Consider the following 24,853-nt stretch of genomic DNA (forward strand, 5'->3'; position numbering starts at 1 on the left):
ATTTTTTGTTGTACTATAGTTCCTACATGTTTCAATTCATGCATTGACCAATCTTTATTTTAGTTTTTTGACAATGGCTCTTGCATAAAGAATTCATACGATCACTTAGCTTTTATTTTGATTAAGCCATGAGTGTCTCCCTCACCTACTGCGTGTCCGCAGTCCTTGACCAGACTAGTAAACTGCTTTCTGACCACTAAAAGGGTATCTCCTACAGCATTCCACACATTGAAATTGATGACTTTAGGTAAGCTTTCTTTAGATTTCAGTGAAGTACATTATGAAAGGAAATTCAATTTGTTATAGTCACAGCTAGGAATATAGCAACCTTTTCTTAAAGCTTGACTAAGGGTCCGGACCCAAAACATGCAGATTTAATATGGAAATATATTCATAGTATATCCACTTCTTGGAAACTTTGGGCTTATCAACATGACAAGTCTCTTGAAGGTAGTGCAACATGTTTGTTCGGAAAACGTGGGGAATCTAAAAAGTTCAGAGCACAGACACAGGACAGAATATTTTGTAGCCCACTTTTTCTTCAGTTGGTCTGAGCCCCGCCCTGGGAGGCTATCTCAAATGGAAGGCATCAGGTAATAATGTTCCCATAAATAATCGTTGGGAAAATCCATTGGCAACATTATATATGGTGTCATTATGTATGGGGACGGGTTGCAGGGATGTCCCCTGCTCCTCTTGTATAACAAAAATAAAAATGGAAATCAAAAAATTAAAAATGTCATGAGTTGCAGTGGTGTCCTCCAGATGCTCAATGTAATAATGTCTCCACAAAAAAATGTTACTTTTTTGTCAGGAGACATTTTTGCGGGGATATTATTACATGGAACCAAATGGAATGCGTTCATAGGTCTCAAACAAAAATGTCTGTTTTACAGGTCAGGAGCTTGGATTAAGACACAGGGCGACCCGGAAAGAACCTGCGTTTTGAAGATCAAGAACCAAATAGGCAGGGCGGAGTTGGAAGCTGAGGTGGAAGCAGTCTGGTGCAGTCCCCCCTGTGCTGAGCAGTCTGTTGTCCATTGCTATTGGAGGAGGAGCCGACCCTTGAAAAACCACCATACACCGCGGATCGGCTGCAGAGTTGGAAGCTGAGGTGGAAGCAGTCTGGTGCAGTCCGGGGCTGCACGGGGGTGGCCTGCCCGGTTGCCTTGCACGGGGGTGGCCTGCCCGGTTGCCTGTACCCCAAAAATGGAGGCTACAGGACGAAGCACGCGGAGCAAACGACCTGGTCGTGAGGACTTCGGTTTGGACAAGAGAAGCCCGCTGAAGCAGTTACCCAGACTGCGCCAACGACGACTGGTTTCACCGTCACCGTCACCTATAAACATACAGGTGGAGTCAGGTACGCAACAGAACATCTTTCTTTTGCCAAAATCAACGCTCCACAACACAACCTCTTATGCTCCCCCACCACTTGTAGATGAAACATCCGAAATAATTAAAACATTTCAAAATTCCACGATCGTAAACGAGGAGGAAAAGGAGAACGTGGGCAACGCTCATGAGCAAGTTTTTTCCTCCTCTCCTGCCCCCTCCCCCTTCCTCCTTGTTGGCAAAAACATAAACACTACCTTAAACATCCTCAGACACCCACAAACACCCCCTCAACCCTCCTGCCGAACCGTGGAGTCCCCCCTACCTGGTGGTGGGTCCGGAGAGGGGGCGGGGAGTTGGGGAGGTCGGCATGCTCCCAGTTGGAGCGGGAGGAAGTCCTCTGGTGCTCCCCAGCGTGGACGAGCAGCCGTCTTCACCCTCTCTGCGGGAGCCGCCACTGGAGCGGCGGTTTTCGTCGGGAGGCCGTACGGAGGGAGAGAGGAGCCCGGACCAAACAGGGGCGACGCGGAAGCCCTTGACGAGGCGGGAGGGGCGGAGCTCCAGGGCCCGTCGTCGCCGGGATTCGGGGGGGGCGTGGCCCAAGAGTTGCTCCCGCCAGACGAGCCCGCGGAGGGGGCGGCACAGACCCCAGGCACGGCAACATCTAAGAGAGTCGCAAGTGTTGGCGCAGTAAAAGTGAACCCGAATAACGTGTCAAACGTTATTATCCAGATTCATCATCAAATGACAGGACCAGACCTAATTAGTCCAAGTGAAGAACTCAGAAAAGAAAATCAATTATTGCCAGGGGTCATTCAAGTACTAAAGCTCACTGATGGAAAGGATACAAACATAGACAAAGAAGATGGTTTAGGAGATCGTAATGGAGATGAAATTGAAGAAGCAGAACAAAGCTACAACTCTCCACTATCAGAGGATAAACCAATGACTTTAAACCCTAAAGGAAAACACTTTAGGGAAAATTTCGCAAGAAAAGGCAGCACAAAAAGAACAGCTAAATTGACGTATAAAACATCCTACTTTGAATCCTCTAAGCTAAGCAACAGGAGAGTAACCCGCAAAACCATCCCGAGAGGGAGAGCAAAGACTGCAGCTTCAAATTCAATGACCAGATTCCTCCAAAACACGTTAGGGAAGGATCTAACGATGCTGGACGAAGTCTCTGACGCGGACTTACTAGATGGGACCAGCATGTCTATAAATGAAACCCCACTTGGGGGGGGGGGGTGTAGTGTGTATGGCCAGGAACTAAAACGTACCCTTCCGGTACATTCCTAAAAACAGGAATTCGGACTTCAAAGACCCCGAATTACAACTGGAAGGGAACCAAAAATCTAAATAGTCCACAACCAAGGAATCACACGGGGACAAGCAAAAATCACACGATAAACGGAAGTGTTCTGGCCCTGAGTGAAAATATTAAGGCAAATATAGGCAAGAGCTTTGAATCAACCCCTAGACAAGAAGCACTCCATACAACGACATTTGATAAAGATTTCCCGTTAAGAGAAACAAACTCGAGGCCCAGCTCGAAGGAAACGCCAAGGACTGGTCTGGACCAAAGGAAGCAACCATCGGGAGTCCCATGGAACGTGATCAGTGACGCTGAGAAACACACAAAGAACACAGAACATGGGTCGAACACCTTGTACAATACCCATCTACAATCCCCATGGAGGAAAAGGAGATCTTCAACCCTGGACTCGAATAACGAGAAAGAAACGTCACAAAACAAGTCGACATCTTGACAGTAATGTCGGCAATAACTATCGCTTTGACACCATACTGCAAATTGTACGAATCCATTCATGAGGCCTTAAAGGACCAGACAACTTTGCTTTATACAAAAATGACATTTATTGAAGGATACATCACAGCATTAGAAATGAGAAATGGGAGAACTACGCCAGCTAATAAACCACAGAGTGATGCCACAGGAAACCCGGACAATCCGGCCGTGGTAGTGGAGAACAAGACAATTTTAGGGAAAGTCACGCTGGCTGGACAAACGAAGACACCTACAAAAGTAGCCTCAGTTACAATCGTGACAGATGACGTGCAGCTACCGAGGGAACAACAGAACGAAGTAGCCAAATCAAAACCCTTAGAGGAAGTTAAGGAAACCCTGGAAAAAGCGCAGCCAACAAAAGTATGCAAAGAACAGAGGCTCGCCGCCCCGCCTTTATCCAAGAAGCATCAATCAAATGGCTGTGTAACTACGTTTGCAGAAAACGATTCAATCACTATAGAGGAGATCGTGGAGGAACCGGAAACAGAGCCACAAAGTAAATCCCAGAGATCAAACAATCCCGGACCCAGGGATCAAAAAGAACTCGACAATCGAGGGATGACCACGAAACTATACCTGCTCTTTGCAAAGGGAAAAAGACCACCGAACAAGAGAGGGGAAAAGGCAACAAATGAGGACCCCCAACCCTCTAAGGTAGTATCAGGAAAGAACCAAAGAGAAAATCAGAAAACAAAGGTTAGGGAAAACAAAGAACTAAAAAACAGAGCGGTGGTATTCCAGGATACGGAACCATCGAACACAGAAGAAACGAGTTTGGCCGACAACCCAACCAAGAACTATCAGATCATAGATGAGTCTGCAGAAAGTATCGATTTATTGGATTTGTCGGTATACTCGGTTGAAAACTCGGAACTAGAATCCCTATCAGAGAGGCAAAAAATGAGTGTTCCGAGAAAGGACTGCGGAATTGAAGCAAATGAAGATGCCCAAAACCTGAGCCCTTTCCTTACTTTGGCAGAAAGACGGGAAAAAGTAGCTAAGGCAGAAAACAACTTTCGAATCAATATCCTCTGGAATCGGCGAACTCCGAGAAAGACCCCAAAAGGAGCACTAGGACAGCCGTAGCAATAAACCTGAAGCCTGCAGCCCCACATACCAAAGGAGATACGAACTGCCGTATAGAGGAGAAGTCGCGATCTGCAACCCACAACAACAAAGAGGAAAAGAGCAGATTCATATTGGAACAAATTAAGGAGCGCAACACAAAGGCTGATAGAAAACAAGCTCGAGTCAAAGAACAAGATACCCACACCCCGTACAGTAAAAGGCTAGGTAGCGAAAGAACTTTTAAACTGGAACGGGTAGGGGAGAACAGAGATAACTTGATCCTGAATCGGAAAAACATCATAGCCCTATTGAAATGCATTCCAAAACTAAGGCAGATCAACACTGATGACATCAAGATCGTGGAGTTCAGTACCACGGATAAAAGAGACTGTGTTTATTTACATATTCCCTCCCCGGTAATTAGACAAATGCTGACTTCGGAAGAAGAAAGCTTTCAAATGTTGGGCTATGATTTATTGGACTGTCGAACAACTGGCGCGAAACTACAACAGTCACAAAACGCAAATCTGAGATTAAGCCAAAAAGATTCATTTAATAATCAGGACGAGACTACTTCTGGCTCAACCAAAGAGCGGACACAGAGAAAGGAAGGAACAAAGATAGAGAAGCAGACAAGCATCCTAGACAGAGATGATCAAAGAGTAAAATCAATCAACATGAATGAAGACGCAAGTACTGATCACGATGCTGTGAATAACGATAGATACCCAAAAGGTCCCCTACGGAAGATAAAAATTACATTCGTTCAAGAAGTTAGTGAAACGGTCAACGATGAACCAGCAGCAAGCTGGAGATGGAGAAGATCTGAATCTTAAGACGGCTCCCGCGAAAGCATCAGGAAAAAGAAGGTAGCCATGCAAGACACGGAAGGATACCAAGGCAGGACCCGGGACCGACGTCGTGAGGCCTTTGGAAGAGGACAACATCGTCATGGCATGTTGGAATACTCGGGGATTTAGCCACCTCCTGACAGAGAGCGACTTCAACTTGGGAAACTTGCAGGAAACGTGGCTAACTAAGAAGCCATTTTTGGAGGGTTACGAAACCTACCTAGCCCCCGCAGATCGTTCAAACAAAGGGCGTCCCTCCTCAGGCCTGCTGACCGCCATTAGATCTGGATCGGGACTACATTACGTCGAATCAGTGATCTCAAACAGCCATTTCGAGGGGTTTCTTTTGAACTGGTCGAACCAGCTGTCAGTAAACAGTAAAAACACTGCAAAGGACGAAGTAATAATTGTGTTGAACACATATTGGAATCCCGCAGTGATTAAAAACGAGGACTACTTGGAAATGGCAGACAACATTCTGGAAAGAATACACCTGGAATGGACACCGAAATTTGTCATTTTATGTGGAGACCTTAACGCGATCTGCCCAAAACCCAACTCGAAATACGGGACCGGTAAGAAGGTGCCATTGAATATGGTACGTGGGCATCTCTGGATTAAGGCAATGACTGCCTGGGGTCTGCAGAGCTTACAAACATCAGTACACACAGACAACAGGAGAATACCGACATGGGAGAGAGATAACTCTGCAGCAAACCTAGACCACATCTTTGTTTCTGATGAGCTACTTAAAACTATTAACAGAGTACGAGGTTGTGAGAACGGCCAATAGTGATCACAAGCTATTAAAGGTAAAATGGGCATGCACAAGAAGAATAAAACCAATCATGGAAGCAAAAATTGAGACCGATAGTAGTGGTACAAAACTAAGACTGTCGGCTAGTGCAGTTGTGGAGCTAACAGACTCATACAAAAATACCAGCAAAGTAAACAACCGAGCGAACACGGAAAATAACATCGACTATCAACCTTTGTTAAAAGTATATGAAGTCAAAAGAAAGTTCCGGCAAAATGATAAATCAAAAATCCACCAACACAAATTTAACAAAGGAATTGTGGAAGAAAGGAAAAAAATGAGGAAACTAAAGCAACAAGTTAAGAAATCACCTACTGCTGAACTAGTTAATGAAATGAAAATAGCAACAAGGACCTATAAAAACTGGCTGAGACAACACAGGGAAAGCATGAACCAAGCCGATGCAGCAGGTATGCTGAAGACAATATGCAGTAGGAGAACCAGAGATATCTGGACCCTAATCAGGAATACGTCAGACTCACAAAAAGATCTGATAAATAATTACGTGGGAGAAGAAGCATGGTCAACCCACTTCACGAAGGTATTCCGGAAAAAGAGCTATGTCGATCTTCCCAACAACAAACATTGTTTTTTGCGCGATAACCAAGAAATGTCAAACTCAACTTGGGAAAATGCATGGGATCAGGAGGACATAAGAAGAAAACTTGTCCGACTGAACAACTCAAGAGCCCCTGGGCCCAACGGTATCACTAACGCAGACCTGAAGGAACATGCTGTAGAATGGTCAAACTTTATATACGAGGTACTTAAAAAATGCAATGAAACAAGATCGATACCCGGTCATGGACTACAGCAACAATTGTCCCAATTTATAAGTCAGGGCCAAGAGGCCAACCTAAGAACTACCGACCGATCGCATTGTTAGATGTTGTTGGGAAGGTGTTCGGCTCACTGTTGTTAGAAAACTTTCAAAAATGGTCTAGAGAATCAGGGCATGAGGACCCCCTACAATCAGGGTTCGTGAAAGATGGGGGAACCGCACCAAACATTCTCCTACTAACCACCCTAAAAAGCAAGACACAAGAAGGAGACCAAAAGATCTACCTTGCTTTTATTGACCTGGTCCAGGCTTTTGGTCAGGTCAACCGTGAAATACTTTGGGGAAAACTAACAGCGAGAAATTGTCCAGAAAACATCTTGGGGCCCATTAGAGCATTGCGCCAGAACACCTCTATAAGAGTGCGTTTAAACCAAGGAGGGATGCTAACTGAGCTAATCCCCACGGCGAGAGGAGTAAAGCAAGGATGCCCTCTTGCACCAACACTGTTCAACTCCTATCTCTGGGATATTGAAGAAAGCGGCCAGGAGATACGGTCTTTTCCACCTACAGTAGGGAAGGTCAAGATCCCAAGATTACTCTACGCGGTCGACCTTATTTTAATGGACTACACTCTGATTGGTCTACAGCGCCAACTAAACGCTTTGGCACTATATATAGAGAAGAACAACTTGGAGATTAATAGGGCAAAAACCAAAGTTATGATCATGGAGAAACAAACCACCCGCACAGAGAATTTTAGCTGGACCCTGGAAGGTGAGAAAATAGAACAAGTGGTGCAATTTAAATACCTGGGGGTAATCCTCAGCAATAACAAACAAGAGTACCCTATGCAACTGCACCTATTAGAGAAGGCAAAAAAATTGGCACGTCAAGCAAAAATAATTGACAGAAGATTTGGCCGATTTACAGCACTCCCACTTTTTCAATTTTACAAAGGGAAGGTGGTCCCGTCCTTGATCTACGGTGTAGACGCACTACTGGCGATACCCTCAGATTTCTGGAAACGATTAGAAGGTGTGTTCTGGAAACACACTTTGAACCTACCGCAATCCACACCGGCTAAGACCATACGCCTGGAACTGTGTCTGCAATCATTGGAATCGATGGTTGCTAGAAACACGCTAATGCTATACAGGAAATCACTGATTAGCACCTGCCCGAATGTAATGTCTATTATCCACACGGAAATCGAAGCACAGAAAAGCAAAATTCTGATGTGTTGGACGAAAGAACATAAAAAAAAACTGGTGGAAATAAATAGCTCTGAGGAAGAACTTATCTTGAATCCGAATAAAGTAAAACGAAAATTGCAGGAACACGACTGGATACAGACAACATCCTTGGACCAAAGAAGTAAACAGATAAGCCACTTGCCACCAATAACGAGAGGCTTAAATGATCTACCGAACTACTTAAAAAAATGTCCAAGTAAAACTATACGTGAAACCTTCCTAAGAGTCCGAATGAATCTCTTGCCAACAAACGAGATCAAAGCGATCAGGAAACTAACACCTGACAACAGTTGCCGATTCTGTAAAAACAAGACGTAACCAGAGACGCTGCGCCACTTACTCTTAGTGTGTGGCGCTTTAATAAGGCTGAGATTGGCACACTTGGGCCATTTATTCAAGGAGTCAAGAACGTGTAACGAGGAGGACTGGTGGAACCCTTAATCGAGGGAGACAACACCAGTTACGTAATAGCGGTATCCCAGTTCTTCATGAATTTGAAACTCTAAAAACACAAGGTGGAATCATTCGGGGGAGGTGACCTGAAAAAGATCCGTCTATGGAATACCTGAAACCACTGATGTTACTAGACAGACGAAGTGATGAGACAATTGGAGTTGAGAATTGTACCATATTCTCTTTTTCTTTTCTTGTAAACATTTTTTGTAAATTATAACAAGTAAAATAAAAAAAATAAAAAAAATAGGCAGGGTAACCCTCAGGGTTTTCAACCACCAAGAGGACAAGGGAGATGGAGAGGCTGGTGGCAGGAACAAATCCCCATAATGACGAGAAACAGAGGAAGGGGCAGGTACGAGCAGAATGCCCCAGGCCCATGATTTGGAGTAAGACACAAAGAACAAGAAGGGTTGCACAAGGAAGAGAATCTTTAGTGATACATATTTCAAATATTTCTTTGAGTGTTGCACAAATGGAACAAATGATAACCCTTTCTGTAACACCTCCAACGATAGCCCATGACCCTTTCCTAACTAGAATAGAACTCGCCCAATTGATGAGGAAGATTCAACTGAAACAGTATTTCGCGAACAAGAAAGATGGGGGACAGCGGGATGTTACCAATCTTCACAACAAGTCCACTTTCTACCCACTGCCACACTCTATTTCAGCCGAATCGATTACATTTGAGAAGGCAATGCTTAAGAAAATTGAAGAAATCGAGGCAGAGACCCAAAACCCTTTTCACAATGTGAGCAAAATAGAAACGCTCGCACTCAAAGATTTGGAAAATAATCACATGATTGTAATTAAATCGCCGATAAGGGTGGAGCCATAGTGACAAAGGATAAAGACAACTACAAAACTATGGTTAATAATTTAGTCAGTGATCAGACAATACACAGGAGATCGGGAAAAGATCCCACAGATATACTGAGGAATCTAATAGATACAGTGATTGTGGAAGCCTTAGGAGAAGGACATATTAGTCAGAAAGATGCAGAGTTTCTGGGGCCAAGATTTCCCAGATCTCCGGCCTTTTATTCATTACCAAAGATACATAAGGAAGTAAGTCCTCCCCCAGGCCGCTTATAGTATCAGGGATAGGTCCGATTCTAGAACCTCTTTCACAATTTGTCGATTTCTTTCTCAAAGATGAAGTGATGCACATGATAGCATACAACAAAGGTACAATGGCAGTATTAAAACATCTAGAAACAATGCTCTTAGAGACAGATGATCTCTATATTGTTACCATTGAAATGGAATCATTGTATTAAAAGATAACTCAAACAGAAACCTTGAAGGTAATCGAAAAGATACTACAGAGCCAACAACCACCACCTGAAATGCCAATTACCTTGATAATGCAGTTCGCTGAAATCGCATTGACTAAAAACTATTTCGTAGTGGATGAAAGATACTATGAGCAGATTTCAGGCACAGCTATGGGGCAACCATTGCCCCGTGCTGGCCAATCTATATGTAGCCGAGTTTGAAGAACAGAGCATTTATCACCAGTCCAACCCTTATGCAACAAATATACAAAGTTGGTGTTGCTTTATAGACGATATACTCATGTTCTTCAAAGGAGAGGAAGCAACACTTATGGAGTTCATGACCTGGCTAAATGGGTTAAACCCCTTTGTGAAGTTCACCTTTGAATATAGCAAGAAGGAAGCCACCTTCGTGGATTTAAAAATCACCAGAGCAGGGACCGAAATAGAAACAACGGTGTTCAGAAAAAGCACAGACAGAAATTCTCTGTTCGAGTTCAATAGCTTTCACCAGAGAACCCTGAAGGAAAATTTGCCGTTTGAGCAATTCCTTCGGTTTAGGAGGAATTGTTCCACACTGCAAGAATATGACAAACAGGCAGAAAGACTCAAACAAAATCTGAGAGACAGACACTATCCAGCGAGAACCATCAAACAAGCCAGGAAGAGGGCAAGAAATATACCCAGAGAAATTACCTTGACACAGAAAGGCAAACAGAGAAGGGAGAAGAATCAAATAACGGCAGTGTTTAGCCACTCACCAGTTGTTAACCGAATAAAGAAAGAGATAAGAAAACATTGGCACATACTAAATGTGGGCGAGAACAACTTAAATGCTCCACTATTCACCATTAAGAGAAGAAGGAACATCAGGGATGTACTGGTACACACCTACAAGGAGGAGGAGAAAGAACCCCAGACCCAAACAACTCTATGGGGGACACCCAAGGCTACTGGACATACACCTTGCTGTGGATGGTCAGTTTGCCAATTCACTAAACGGACCACAACTATAGATATAGGGTGGAATACCACTTGGGAGCAGAGATCCCTCACAAACTGTAATACCACTAATGTGGTATATCTCATAAACTGTCCATGCAACAAGAGATATGTTGGAATGACCACAAGGGCCATCCGAATAAGGATATGTGAACATTGATCCAACATAAGGACTAAATGACTAAATGCCCCATTGGTCGAACACTTCATCCAGCAACAACACACAGAAAATGCCATTAAATGGACCATAATAGACAAAGTAGTGGTTCACAGAAGAGGGGGAAATATAGCAGCCCTCCTGTTAGAGAGAGCAGATGTGGATCTTTGGACTCAAAAGTCATAAAACAGGCCTTAATGAGGAAATTTGCTGGCAGATTCTAGCCACGCTATAATAAATCCATCAGGTAGCGAAAAGTACACCAGATATGCAGACCGCGTGTACCTAAAAGAGATGGCTAATATATGTGTTTCTGTTAGTAATCCACTTTTGAGAAATAACTAATTAATGTCATGTATCTGGCAAGGGACAGATAGACTTACACAGCGAGATAAGAAAGGCTTATGATCTCTTTCCTGACTATCACAGGATTCATGTGGGAACTGCGTACGCTCATTGACATACTGAAGTTAAACGCTGTGTATGCACCATGCTCACTCCCAGATGGAAATGTAATACAGCAGACAAAGTTGCAGGAGATAGACAACATGGTGGCGCAACGTTCACAGAACGCTATTGAAAATAGCATTTCACATATCCATCACTCATCATGTATTCAAACCTGATAAAATCTGCACTGCCGAGCGGGAGTGGGTGGAGGGCCCTACAGGCTACATCAAACTCTCTACGTGGATGAAAAAATATGTTTTATTAATATGAACCATAAAATGAACTACATTTTGCAGAAATCCATTCCACGCAGGCTAACAGAACCGCGATGCTGGATGCATTAAAAACAACACATGCAGGCTGATAAATGGATGCAAACAGAAAAGGGCATATTTTCAAGGGGATGATCAGGATACGAGTCCCTTGGAGGAATCGCACAACCCTGAAAAATCATGCCGTGCAGAAAAACAGAACCGCAAGGCTTGTTGTAACAGATATGGCATACACGGATAGATAAATTGATGGAAACAGATTAAGGAATAACGCCAAGAGTATGATGACCAAGCAGGGACTACATATCCCAGAAACCACGCAGGAGAGTACAACACAACCGTGTGGCATTTTTGCGGAAGAGACAACATACGCGAACTAAACAACAGATGAAAACCGAAATGGTGTAATGTGGAGCGGGTGTTTAATTGGTGTGGATTAACAACAATTAAACATACAGCAATATGCTGCCAGCATACACCGGTCATGTGTTTGCTGACGTGCATATAAATTACGGTCTTCAAAATGGCTCTCGCCTAAAAAGAAATCGGGAGAGCGAGGAAGAGATGCAATCCGCTGAGATAGAGGTAAGATCTGGGATGCGAAAATACCAATAGCAAGTAGGGGATATGAGAATCGTAGATATGATATAGTGCATTTATGATATTTATCCTGTAGGACACTTCGTCAAAACGGATGGACAGACCTCAACAGAGGAGGAAATTCATAACCACCAAGAAATACCCCTCAAAAACAGTCAACAAAGAATAGGAAGCATGAAATAAGCGGGTAAGAGATTGAAGCACCGGAAATTAGAACGACCTGAAAGGAGCGTGTAGGAATAGGCAGACACAAGCCCATGTTAAATTTGTTGTTGCACACAGGAAGGTGGGACACGACAGCCCAGATGATGAGAGATTAGAACTTAAGTACACAGGATGAGATTTAGCAAAACCAGTAGACTGGTAAGCACTAAGAGCAAAAAACGAACTATGGAAGTTGTTTTTAAGAGATAGATACTGATGGCCCCCCTTTTATGACACCTTGAGGACACTCTATCTCTTATGTATCCCCCTTCTAGGGAATGTGGATTTGAAACAAGCAGCAGGCAGTAATGAGAGAAGCTCTCCCCAGCAGCAACTTAGACGAGACACGAAACAAAAGATTGTCTTTTATGTACAATATAGATGTTTTTTAAGCAAGTTGTCCTGAAGAAAGCGGAAAGGCTTTAGATCTGCTGAAACCGGTCGACATAAGGAAGGTTCGGGTTGATTACCTGATCCCCAAGATAAACTGGAAAACTGGAATAACATGTGAACTCTGCTAAATTATCCCATCTTGTTTTAGATAAGTGTTATAAAATCAATAGAGAACACTGTGACAACCAATGAAATGGTTGTATTTTAAGAATAGGTTTGTTTGCAAGTAGAAATTTGATAAGACAACCAGAAGGGAAGCGATAAATATTAAAAGAATCAGAATTGATTTCCAGGATGTGCGCACTGTGTTTTAGAGTTGAGGAAAGTAGTGAGAGGCGCTAGGACGAGCTGCCGAAATATCCCCACCCTGGACAGGCGGCACAGCAGCGCTCCCCAAGGAAAGGTGGTGGGGGAAAAGTGACAGTAAGGTTCTCGTTACAGGGAAATTTAGCAAATTGTAGGGACGTAAACATTAGGAATAACTCACTTAATAAAATAAGTCTGTCTTTTATTGTGTTAAAACTGTATCTGGGTTAGGACAGATTAGAGAAGCCCGGTGACTCTTTTTGTTGCTATAATACATGTCTTACAAGTCAAACACATGCACAAAATCATTTGCACATGCACCGATTCCCTTTTTTGAATCACCCTTAAGGTAAACAGAAAGCACTGGTAAGAATACAGCCCATTCTGTAGTTGTTCGTGAGTTGCATCACTATTGCTTGCAAGTTGCTCCCTTTTGGCCATGCCATAATGGTTGTCACTGGTGTCCCACATAACACAAAAGTATGGCTTTGAAAACAACTGTGTTGGAAACTTGTGCACAGCACTCTACACACACCCTGTTTTCAAATTTTCTAAAATGAACAACGCTGTGTTGCCACTTTTTGTCCACATTCCTGAGTTGTGTAACATTGCAACACGTTTGTTATTGTTTTGTGTGGTTAATAATTTCAGAATAAGATCGAAGGTTTTTATAAAATGTATTTGAGATATTTTGACCATATTTAATCTGTCTTGAAAACATTTGTGTTTAGCGGCCACTTCGGATCTTCCTGCCTTCGTTCACAATGCACTGAAAATGTACAAGGTTTGTTCGAAGGCAAAATGGATGTATTGATAGTGCTAAAGGTGTCTTAAATATGTCCTTACAATGTCAATAAATATTTATCCTGCGCCAGCTATCACCTTAGGGGTCCCAGGAAACCGTGTTATGCCTAAGTGCAAATTGGGCCTACGCCAACCAACCCGTTTTCTATAAAAGTGGAAAGTGGGTAGGGAGTGAGTGAATGGGGACAGAAGTAGGAAGCACTGAGAGAGAGTATTTGTGTAGAGCAGGAACATGGGAAAGTGCTAGTCTCTGCTTTGAAGTGTGGGGTCTTTTAGTGAGCGGAATGAGTGAGTGATCTTGGTGAATGGTGGAGCGTCCCATAGTAGGATGGGGATTTTCATGTGTGACTACTACTTTAAAGCGCAACAGCGGTCGGTGTCTGTGCTCAAGCGATCTCTTGAACTGTGGAAGTCTTAAAATGTGGAAATGTCCCTCCCAGCAACCGTGTTCTTAGTCCTGGGACTCGAGGAGTTTTAAAAATTAAGAAAGGCTATTAGAGACTGGCTGGATGTGTTACCACACGCGGCATCTTGTAGCACACTGCCAAAAAGGCATTCACACAGAGAGTGAGCGCAAATGCACACTCAGTAATTGGAAATTGCAGTGTCGCGAGTTGGCATGGTGTGAATCTTGCAATATATCCCTGCTGTAAATCGTGAGGTTCAGAAACAGATCACATTCAACACAGGTTCCAGTTATTGTCTATGACTTGCATCTTAGAAACTCTCGCACATTATTTTACAAACCAAAACTTGATTTTTTGTAAAAAGGAATTTCCAGGAAAAGTTGAAAAAAAGCATGCTCTTGGAAAATCTTTACAAGATTCTGAAACATCACACCTCATGGACAGACAGTGCTAGAACAGTGTTATTCATGTGCATAAAACAACCAACGTAAGAATGTGTGATAACTGTCTTCTTGCGACACCCTGATCAAGGACGTGCATAGCCGGCACAGGCCTGGGGGAACAAACCCTGCCTCACCCCCCTCTACCACCCCACTACTGGCAGACCATAACCAAATGGAGAACCAACTTAGTAGTTTCCCAAAATGTGTTTCTTCTTTCCTCACTAGGCTTCTGGATGGAAGCCCTGCCGGAGGGTGACACCCCACCCTTTGTCCCTCTCAGGTGCCTTTCACAATGGACGCTAAATGCATAAGTAAGGATATATATACTTTTATTGAGATAAGCCATGTGTATCTGCACTGGATCTCACTGTTCTGAACTTCTTACAGAGGTGGTGGAAATTGGACATAGCACAATATACTGACGTTATTTCTATTACTATTCTCCTGGGAGGATAATGTTATTGTTTAAAATAGGCAAATAATTCCCAGGGTTTTATCCATTCATAAACCCTACCATATGACTCCTGATACAGCCACATTTCAATATCTACATGGTTAGGAAATCAAAGCTATTTGACGATATCACACATTCTTATATTTAAAAAAATGAAAGAAAGGAGAGGTACCAGAACACCACTCAAGGGAAAAGTCATGTATTAGAGAAAGAGGAAAACTCTGCACCACTGAAAAGTAAACACTATTAATAAGATCTTGTTAAAAAACACCATCATGAAATGTTGGAATCACTGGCAGGTACCGTCATGGAGGAAGCACGGACAGCCATTATGTTGGCGCTCTTCACCTCAATGCCGTGAGAATCCTACGGAGCATTAAATAAAAGGGAGGCAAAGAAGCAGTTAACAAAGCACTTTCAGAAGCCTAGCAAGGCAATCAGTCATACGATGGCTGGTTGTGCCGGTTTTCTTCTTATGGTTTCAGTGTCAAATTTATTTTTAACAATAACTTTACTTTGTGGTATGGGACCCACCTTGCCGCCGTAATTCTGTGCAACACAATGCGGTGCGACAAACTAGACACTTTTAAAGCACCAATCGGGGACATTCATGAACATAGTTGTTGATTTTTCTTGTTCATCCTATATGAGGTTAACACTGATTGGAAGATATTTGGAAAATCGGTTAACTTCTAGACTGTTGCTCAACACTATCACTCAGCAAAACTCTAAACACATATTACTCACAAAGCACATGAGGAAGGCCCTCAAAACCTGGTTATTCCCTCCATCAACTTGACAATCTTTCCGCATTTCACACTTACCTTCATGACACCTAGGCCTTGACACTGTTGGTGCCTCCCCAATTTATTCCCCAGAGCAAGGTAAAGTATCTCGGAGCAGACCGGACAATTTTATTACTAGGCTACATCAAAAGTAAAGATCCAAAATGGCCCAAGCACAACATCTCTGACATCAGAATGCAACCAGGGACGCCGAGTACATGGGTGCTCCGGGACCCGGGCACCCGCTGGGAAACAGTATTTTCATGAAAGTCCCTATTCTTAGAAAGGGACCGTTTTCTTTTAGCGCATACGTTCACAAGTATGGCAACAGTCATCAAAGCACTTATTAAAATCATGGGCAGTGATGTGATAAAAAATGTTGCCATAAAATGGCAGTGGTCTGCAGGGACATTATCCCATTGAACATGCGGGGGACACCCCTGCAATCCCCCAAACCTTTTTTTTCTTTCAAGAGGAGCAGCCTTTTTCCGGCGACCATATGTATGGCGACCATATGTGTCGGAATAATATTACCGGATACCTCCGACAGTTTGTTCAACGCGTTTCAGGGAAAATGCCATCATCAGGAACTGTTTCCTTTTCTACATTAAACAGTCTCTTATTCTCCATTAAAGAAACATGATGGATAACTAAATTGTCTTCCGATACCTAATACTTAATATTCACTTATGTTTTTTGCAATTTAATTTGTAAGATATATAATACAAGCCTTGGCTGATCGGTCAGCAATACGGTGTGCATGGGACAGGGTTGTCATACTCTTTGACTGTTCTTGTAGGGGCTGCCCAAAGCACAAATCTAGGTTACAGATGGTACAGAAACAAGAAGCCACATATCCCCAAGTGGGCTAAGGGATATGTCTGTATTGAATATAACACACATGTAATGTTAATTCTGGATTGGAAGTAGAGGTAAACCTAGGCAGTGCGGACATGTGAAGGTAAGGATGTTTTTCGGTCTACACCCCCCTATCAAAAGCACTCAAATGACCATGAATGGTGGGATATCTAAAAGACTAAGGTTGATTACTCAACTAATAGCCCCAATGATACTGTATATTTTAGTGTTGCTTGCAATGTACCCATGGAGATCTACTGACTGCTGCATACAGTGCTCCAGATAACATTTGAAAGTGGGAGTATTTTAATCCCCATATTGTTAAAGTTGGGAGTAAAATTATTTTTTAGGGAGTCAAAATTTAAGTCCAATTCCCAATGAGAGTGTTTTATAAGTAAGTAAAAATGTTTTAACTGAAAAACAGAAATGCTGATTAAATATTTATTTCTTTGCACCTAGTTATTCATGCACTTTAAAAGATACAGGTTTACGTCTTCCAAGCAAGGAGTTATAGAAGTAGTTTCTTCCTGTGGTACCATGTGCACTACTGGTCCAAGCATTTTCATGCAGCTGTGAGGCTGAAAGCAAGGGTCAATATTCTAAATGTCTTTTGCCTATTTTTTTGTTGGGAGTATTTGTACTTCCTATGTGTATTTTATGGAGTATTTGCCAATATGTAGGCAGTAAAAGTGAACACAAACGATGTAAGGACTAAAAGTGGCTGATACACCCCTTAAACGGAAGCGTCTGGATGTTAGCTACATCGAATTACATCCTTCAATTGTACAGCTAGCCCTACATGTATGTGTGCAGTAGAGTTTTGATGTTATATCATATTAGCACGCACCAGCAAATCTTGCCCATGGCCTACCATGCAAATGCTCGGGATACGGTCTACGACTCATGTTATGAACCAATTTCCGAGAATTTTACATCAGTCTGACACATTTTCCTTCAGTTGTCTCCCTCACGCATGTCTAACCTTTAATTACTAGACTGCTCAAACTCCTGTCAACCTTCCATTGCCAGCTTGGGTGCGTGCTAACATGATGCCCCATATCACTCTGCGCACCACTGTTTCTTCTGGAACCCCTTTTCACTATAGCCCATTCCTTTTCATGGACTGCCATTTGTGACTTCTTCCCCAAGAGTTTTGAATTTTAGTTAAATTAATTCTGCCTCAACACCTAGGCCATCAAATGGCCTCTCGCACCACCCGACTCGTTAGACACCGCCCGCCCCTCCCCTCGGCCACAGATGTACCCCTCCTCTGTGCCCCCCTATACCTCCCCCGCTGTATATCAGTTTAATTGTATTATTATTATTATGGTATTTATTGAGCGCAGACCTAGCTTCAAGAAGCAACAGAGCGCTTTACAGAGGTATACAACAATACACCTGCATAACAGAGCACTTTTCAGAGGTAACAGAAAAATCACAGGTCAAGATGCCCACTTCAGCATGTGTAATGAGCCAGCAAAGATCACTTTTTTATATTTGAGTATTTGGTATTGGATAGTATTGTTCCCCTTGGCTCAAGGAGATAAAATTGGGTCAACAACCTATGCTACTGGTATTTAGACCTCAGGACAGTTCACTATTGCTTGGGTTAGGTGTGCAGTCAAAATATTGAAAATAAATGTCGAAAGACAAAAAAAATGAGAAAAAAAAAGTTTAAAAAAAAGTCGAATAATTAATTTTTTTATTTATATTTCTTTTTTGGCTTTCGTATGCAAAAAAAGGTAAAAAAGTTCCCCCCCATTTCGAATAAAAAAACGGTATAAAAAAGAAATTCGACACTTTTTCGACTTTTTTTCACGATTTTATGACTATGAACCCTTGGGTTAATGCCCTTCGCCCAACGTATTACCTTTGGCTTTGTCAATAACTTGGTTTATACCATGATAATGCCCCTCCCCTCCCTCAACCCCCTTATTCTATAGTGTTTCTAAGATTAAGCTTCTGGTTGTTCCTCGTGAATGTTGATCAGGTTCTGAGAGGTTGTCTGTGTCTCCTTCCAGGATGCCAAAAGATTGAATGTATAACAAAAGGCTTTTATTAAAGAAAATGTCCGGATGGTGTAAGGCCTAACTTGCCCTAAACTAAGGATAGTCAGACAGCTCAGAACTTTACTTTTGGAACACTGTTTAGGTTATGGTTGATATCCCTACACAGTGTCCAAAACCTATGCTTGACCTCACAACTAATACAAAACAATGTGTCCGTAAGTTCAACTGAAAAATCTATTTCCAGCTTCGGCTTACTCTACAGCTTCTTTTCCCCAAATGTCAACAAGTTCATTACAATGTTCAATTTATCTTCTTTTGGACTTGAAGTAATACAGTGCCACACTTTTGTAAAGGTCAGGATGCCCTTACCCAAGTTCAATATAGTTGTGGGGCAGCACAGCTCAGGGTTCCCTTCCCCAAGTTCAATATCAAAAGATGACACAAAAAGAAGTATCTTGAAGTGTTGTCTTTTAAACTGTGTTTCAACAATTCTTTGCAACTCAGGGTTCCCTTCCCCAAGTCTGGTATGTACCAATGGTAGTTTTCCTTTTGACAGAACTGCAAACTTCCTTGTTAGCATATAGGGGTTCTCTGGTCTTGGTGCCGTTGTTAGACCACACGGTGCACCCATTACAGGTCATGCAACCAGGAACTTCCAGTTCTCCGTGAGTAGTTCAATATTCAGCCAAAAAAGTGGTTTCTCAAATGTAGCTCCACAACTTTGAGTGCAGAGTTGGAGTCAAGGTTGAAAAACCTCTTGTATATTAGAGTCCTTCATTCAACTTAGTTTCCTCTTTGCTTTGAGTTCATTGTTCAATATTTAACAGGTTTGTTATTTGTATTCAATTTAATGTTCAATGTTAGCAATTATGATGTTCCATGCAATTCAACATTCAAAATGAATAGTCTTTGCCTTTCCTTTCACTTCAGCATTCAATATGTGCAGGTTTTGCTTATTTCAGTCAGTTTGGTATTCAATAAATGCAGCTTAGCTTTTCATTAGCTTAGCATTCAATTCAGTAGTCAATAAATGGAACTTTGGTTGTTTCATCCAATTCGGTATTCAATAAATGGAACTTTGCTTGTTTCATGCCATTCAGTATTCAATAATTCAGTATTCAATAAGTGTAACTTATCCTTCCGTTCATGGACCGCTACTATATTTACGGTCCCTTGGAGTGACTGGGTGGTTCCAGTGTTTCCACACTTACAAGGACCCGGCAACTCCTCATAGTGGTTTCTCCCAAAACGGGAAAGCCTGTTCGCCGGGTGCTTCGTTCTGCACATGCCGGGTCCCGTGCGAAGCTCTGTCTTCGCTCCACCGCAGTGCCTGTCGCCTGCCTTCCCTTCAGAGGGATCTCCCTCCTGCATAGTCCCACCAGCAGGACCCCTGGAATCTCATTTGGCGCCTCAGCTTCTAGCACTTCGGCACAGCTCTTTCTGCTGTGTCTTCCTCTTCCCCTGCTGCTCTCTTGTGCTTCTGCATTCCACTTCTTATACACCTATGGTCATTTAATGGAGTGCAGGTATATTCCATTAATTAATGCTGCTTGGCTTTGATTACAGGGAGATGCCTGCCCTTCATGCATCTTCTTCGTCCCAGTACCAAGTGGTGACAGAACGTGGTTTCTATTGCTCTGTTGCTTCTTCCTCATCTCAGTACTAGTGGGGAAAGTGTGTAATGTTCATAACTTTCAGTTGTTTCTTCATCTCAGTACTGAAAGGTACCCCAAGAGGGAAATAATGTGGAATTGCCTTTGAAAGAAGAGTAGGATTGGGCATGTGCTACCTTGGGACAAAAAAAGACAGTATCACCTTCATTGTAGTGACAACCTACCAAACCCTCCCCCAATCTTTAAAGGTTATTATATCACATCTGGGGTGATAATATCTCCTGTCTTTCACAGAGACAAGGGAACATGGTGAATAATATCCCATAGCCACTTCTGGGATAGGGTTTCCCTCCTGAAAGGAGGGTGGGGGATACTGTGTCTTACCTAAGGGCATCCCACTTCCAATCCCTGAGGACCCTCCATTCAGGTGGTCCTCCCTCGCTTGTCCACCCCCAGTGGCAGGATCCAAAAGCGATGGCCTTTCCCTGGCTACCTATATAGAGGATCCGAGGGGAGTAGGGGTGGGAATGTCCTCAGGTTTCTCACAGTTCTCACAAATCTGCTTCAATATAACTTGTAGTTGTGAAGCCAGATGGTTGTGGATGAATATGTTGGATTGTACATGTAGTTTATCACTTTTATTTTTCAGCAATTTACTTGAGTGAAGAATATACAAAAATGTTACTCGTGAAATGTATGGGTGTGCACCATATATTAACACATGCTGGTGATAATAATGCTGGTGTGCCCCTGAGATTACAGAATGCAGTTATGGCACATGTACTCCCATACTGATGATAATGCCTTGGGGTTTTTAGTTCTGTTACATGCATGTTTTCAGATATACTGAACACAACAATTCCACCCCCCCCTCGCCTCCCAAAAAATCTATTTGAATCCTTGTTTGTGAGCCGGAAATGGATTTGTGCAATAGAAGATCATACTGCTACTGTACCATGTGTGTTAATGCACAGCAGGGTATTAATGAATATTCTGTGAATTACACTGAAAAGCAGGGGAGAAGGTGGACATATGAGATGCCCACCTTGACACGCTTAAGAGGTATGCTCTTTTTTTCTCTCAGCCAAAGGGACCCTTAAAACATTTCTGCAAAACAAATTGTTTTGTGGGCTGTTCCGTTTTATTTGTTTTTGACATCTTTTGAGTGGAGGTACAAATGGGTGAATTTTTCATGAGGCAGTTCACTATCGATAACATGTCTTCCTTACACTCGGGAATACCATGTGTGATAAATACTGCAAGATTAGGTATGCACAGACACAAATGGATACAAGTTTCTAAAACCTTTATTTGTTCATTTGGTTGGGTTGGTAGAATTCCTAAATGGCCCTAACTCTAGAATGAGAGTAATCTCAACTATTAAATAAATAACAAAACAGTCCCAGTCAGTTTAGTCAACATAAAATGGCCTGTACTAAGAAAACCTAAACATGCCCTCCATCTCAAAATGACAAACGTGTTAAGGGAATTCCAAAGGAAATTAGTGTATCAAAAGAAATGTCAGAATGGCTTTAAATAACTCCCTTCCCGACGTTCGGCACCATGGGGTCTAGAAAGTTTACTAAAAAGTATAGGTGGATGGCACAGTTATTTCAGTCCTGCACATTTTGAACTACCAGAAGCTTGAAGCCCAAGCCTGAACTGTTAAAATTGTACCAGTAAGCCAATCACTTCCTTAGGCTTCGTCCACCTTGTCATACATATACAGTTGCACATTGGACCTTTACTGCACAGGCTTCCCTCCGTCAGGCTCAATCCTGTCTTTCTCTTCATGGGTGTTCCCTTGCCCATGTTTAGTCCCCAGTGTCTTTTCCACTGTCGAAGACTTTCGAAACTGTAAGCCTTTTACATCGACCTCTGCATGACCACTTTGATCTTTCTTTCGACGATTCTACAATTCACAAACTTCATTCTCTTACAACACCAATGCCTTTTGGTACTAGTAGTTTCTTATTTCTTTGGTTTGTTTTCTTGGCCTCTTTCATAGTTCATATAGTTTTCCCTTTTGACATATTCAGAGTTCACATACTTTATTTCATTCATTCCACTTACTTTTGGGATCATGATGGCTTTATTGTCTGTGATTCAACTCAAAACACTTCACAGAGACTTTCGAATGTGTGATTTCCCTTCACAGGACCACTCTGTTAATTTGTATCCATTCCTCTCGCAATTGTCTTTTCCGTTACCCATTTTATCAGCATATGTGCAACCTTCAACTTTGGAGTTATTTACTTTTGCTTTCAACTCAAACCAGACTTTTGTTGCCTTCGATAACTCACTGGTTGTGTTAATCAGCCTTCTCTCATCAACGTTGTTCATGCCGCAGTCAAGGCTGTTTCCAATGCCTCCTCTGCATCTCCCCAACTGTGTTGTTCATCCGGGAGGGTCGCAGGCTGCTTTGAAGTACCTGAAGGTTTTTTTCTTCTGCTCACTCCATTTCAGTCTTGGAACGCTTATGGCTTCCCAAAAGCGGAGGATTCTTGCCTAGCTCTCTCGATCTTCGAAACTGCAGATTAGCCCCTTGGCCTTCTGACTTCCATCGCCTGGTTCGCATCAGCCCCGAAAGAGCTGTTTGTCTCGTACCCAGCCTCGCTCAGAGTGTGCCTGTGCGTGCCACCTTTTATTCATCTGAACAGGAGTGTCAGTCAACAAGTGGCAGGTGAATATAGTTAGGATTACGTGCCTGACTCTGCCTGGCCTCATTACAGGGACTGAGCCAGTGTAAGTCAGGGGAGGTAATCTGCCTGACCTTATTCCTCATCTTCTTTGGCTCAGTAGTGTTGCAGATGTAATAATGTGGGGAGAAATTATGGAAGCTGTAGTTTCCCACAAAATAAGCAGGGATACAGGTCTCCTGGGGGCAACCAGACGTGGTCTCCCTCTCACTGTGCTTAGAGAGGCATCAGCTTCACCTCACTGATGATCCCCAACAAGGGTGAAACACGTGTATGGGGTTGCTGGTGGTACTCTCGTTCAGATTGGAATTGCCATTGTATTTCGGTGCTGGACTGCCCCTGGGCAGGACAAAGACTGATATGCAAATGGATATTTCCCGTCTGTGAAAGGCACAGTGAGTAAAAGCAGTGGCTGCGAACTCTCAAGTGGTTAATAACCACTGAACAGGTTATCATGTCTGTTCTTGCGAGAGAGGGGCGCCCGCTACCTTTGTAAAACTATTTGTTAAGGAACCTGGGATTGGTAACCCTAGGTCTCCTGGGGGCAACCAGACGTGGTCTCCCTCTCACTGTGCTTAGAGAGGCATCAGCTTCACCTCACTGATGATCCCCAACAAGGGTGAAACACGTGTATGGGGTTGCTGGTGGTACTCTCGTTCAGATTGGAATTGCCATTGTATTTCGGTGCTGGACTGCCCCTGGGCAGGACAAAGACTGATATGCAAATGGATATTTCCCGTCTGTGAAAGGCACAGTGAGTAAAAGCAGTGGCTGCGAACTCTCAAGTGGTTAATAACCACTGAACAGGTTATCATGTCTGTTCTTGCGAGAGAGGGGCGCCCGCTACCTTTGTAAAACTATTTGTTAAGGAACCTGGGATTGGTAACCCTAGGTCTCCTGGGGGCAACCAGACGTGGTCTCCCTCTCACTGTGCTTAGAGAGGCATCAGCTTCACCTCACTGATGATCCCCAACAAGGGTGAAACACGTGTATGGGGTTGCTGGTGGTACTCTCGTTCAGATTGGAATTGCCATTGTATTTCGGTGCTGGACTGCCCCTGGGCAGGACAAAGACTGATATGCAAATGGATATTTCCCGTCTGTGAAAGGCACAGTGAGTAAAAGCAGTGGCTGCGAACTCTCAAGTGGTTAATAACCACTGAACAGGTTATCATGTCTGTTCTTGCGAGAGAGGGGCGCCCGCTACCTTTGTAAAACTATTTGTTAAGGAACCTGGGATTGGTAACCCTAGGTCTCCTGGGGGCAACCAGACGTGGTCTCCCTCTCACTGTGCTTAGAGAGGCATCAGCTTCACCTCACTGATGATCCCCAACAAGGGTGAAACACGTGTATGGGGTTGCTGGTGGTACTCTCGTTCAGATTGGAATTGCCATTGTATTTCGGTGCTGGACTGCCCCTGGGCAGGACAAAGACTGATATGCAAATGGATATTTCCCGTCTGTGAAAGGCACAGTGAGTAAAAGCAGTGGCTGCGAACTCTCAAGTGGTTAATAACCACTGAACAGGTTATCATGTCTGTTCTTGCGAGAGAGGGGCGCCCGCTACCTTTGTAAAACTATTTGTTAAGGAACCTGGGATTGGTAACCCTAGGTCTCCTGGGGGCAACCAGACGTGGTCTCCCTCTCACTGTGCTTAGAGAGGCATCAGCTTCACCTCACTGATGATCCCCAACAAGGGTGAAACACGTGTATGGGGTTGCTGGTGGTACTCTCGTTCAGATTGGAATTGC

The 24,853-nt window shown here is 43.1% G+C and overlaps 1 protein-coding gene across 7 annotated transcripts in view; it reads right to left on the minus strand.

The window, feature by feature from the left end:
• Positions 1 to 24,853, minus strand: part of LAMA2 (laminin subunit alpha 2) — a 3,027,572-nt gene that overhangs the window by 177,614 nt on the left and 2,825,105 nt on the right. For 6 of the 7 annotated variants that reach the window (XM_069607473.1, XM_069607470.1, XM_069607476.1 and 3 more), the window contains one exon: positions 15,444 to 15,506. The exons of the other annotated variant lie outside the window; for it this stretch is intronic. In XM_069607473.1, coding sequence (XP_069463574.1) covers positions 15,444 to 15,506 — 63 coding nt within the window. The remainder of the gene's footprint in view (positions 1 to 15,443; positions 15,507 to 24,853) is intronic. 7 annotated transcript variants of the gene reach the window in all.

The sequence above is a fragment of the Ambystoma mexicanum genome, chromosome 4q (assembly GCF_040938575.1).
Source record: "Ambystoma mexicanum isolate Mex_15411 chromosome 4q, UKY_AmexF1_1, whole genome shotgun sequence".
NCBI classification, from domain to species: Eukaryota; Metazoa; Chordata; class Amphibia; order Caudata; family Ambystomatidae; genus Ambystoma; species Ambystoma mexicanum.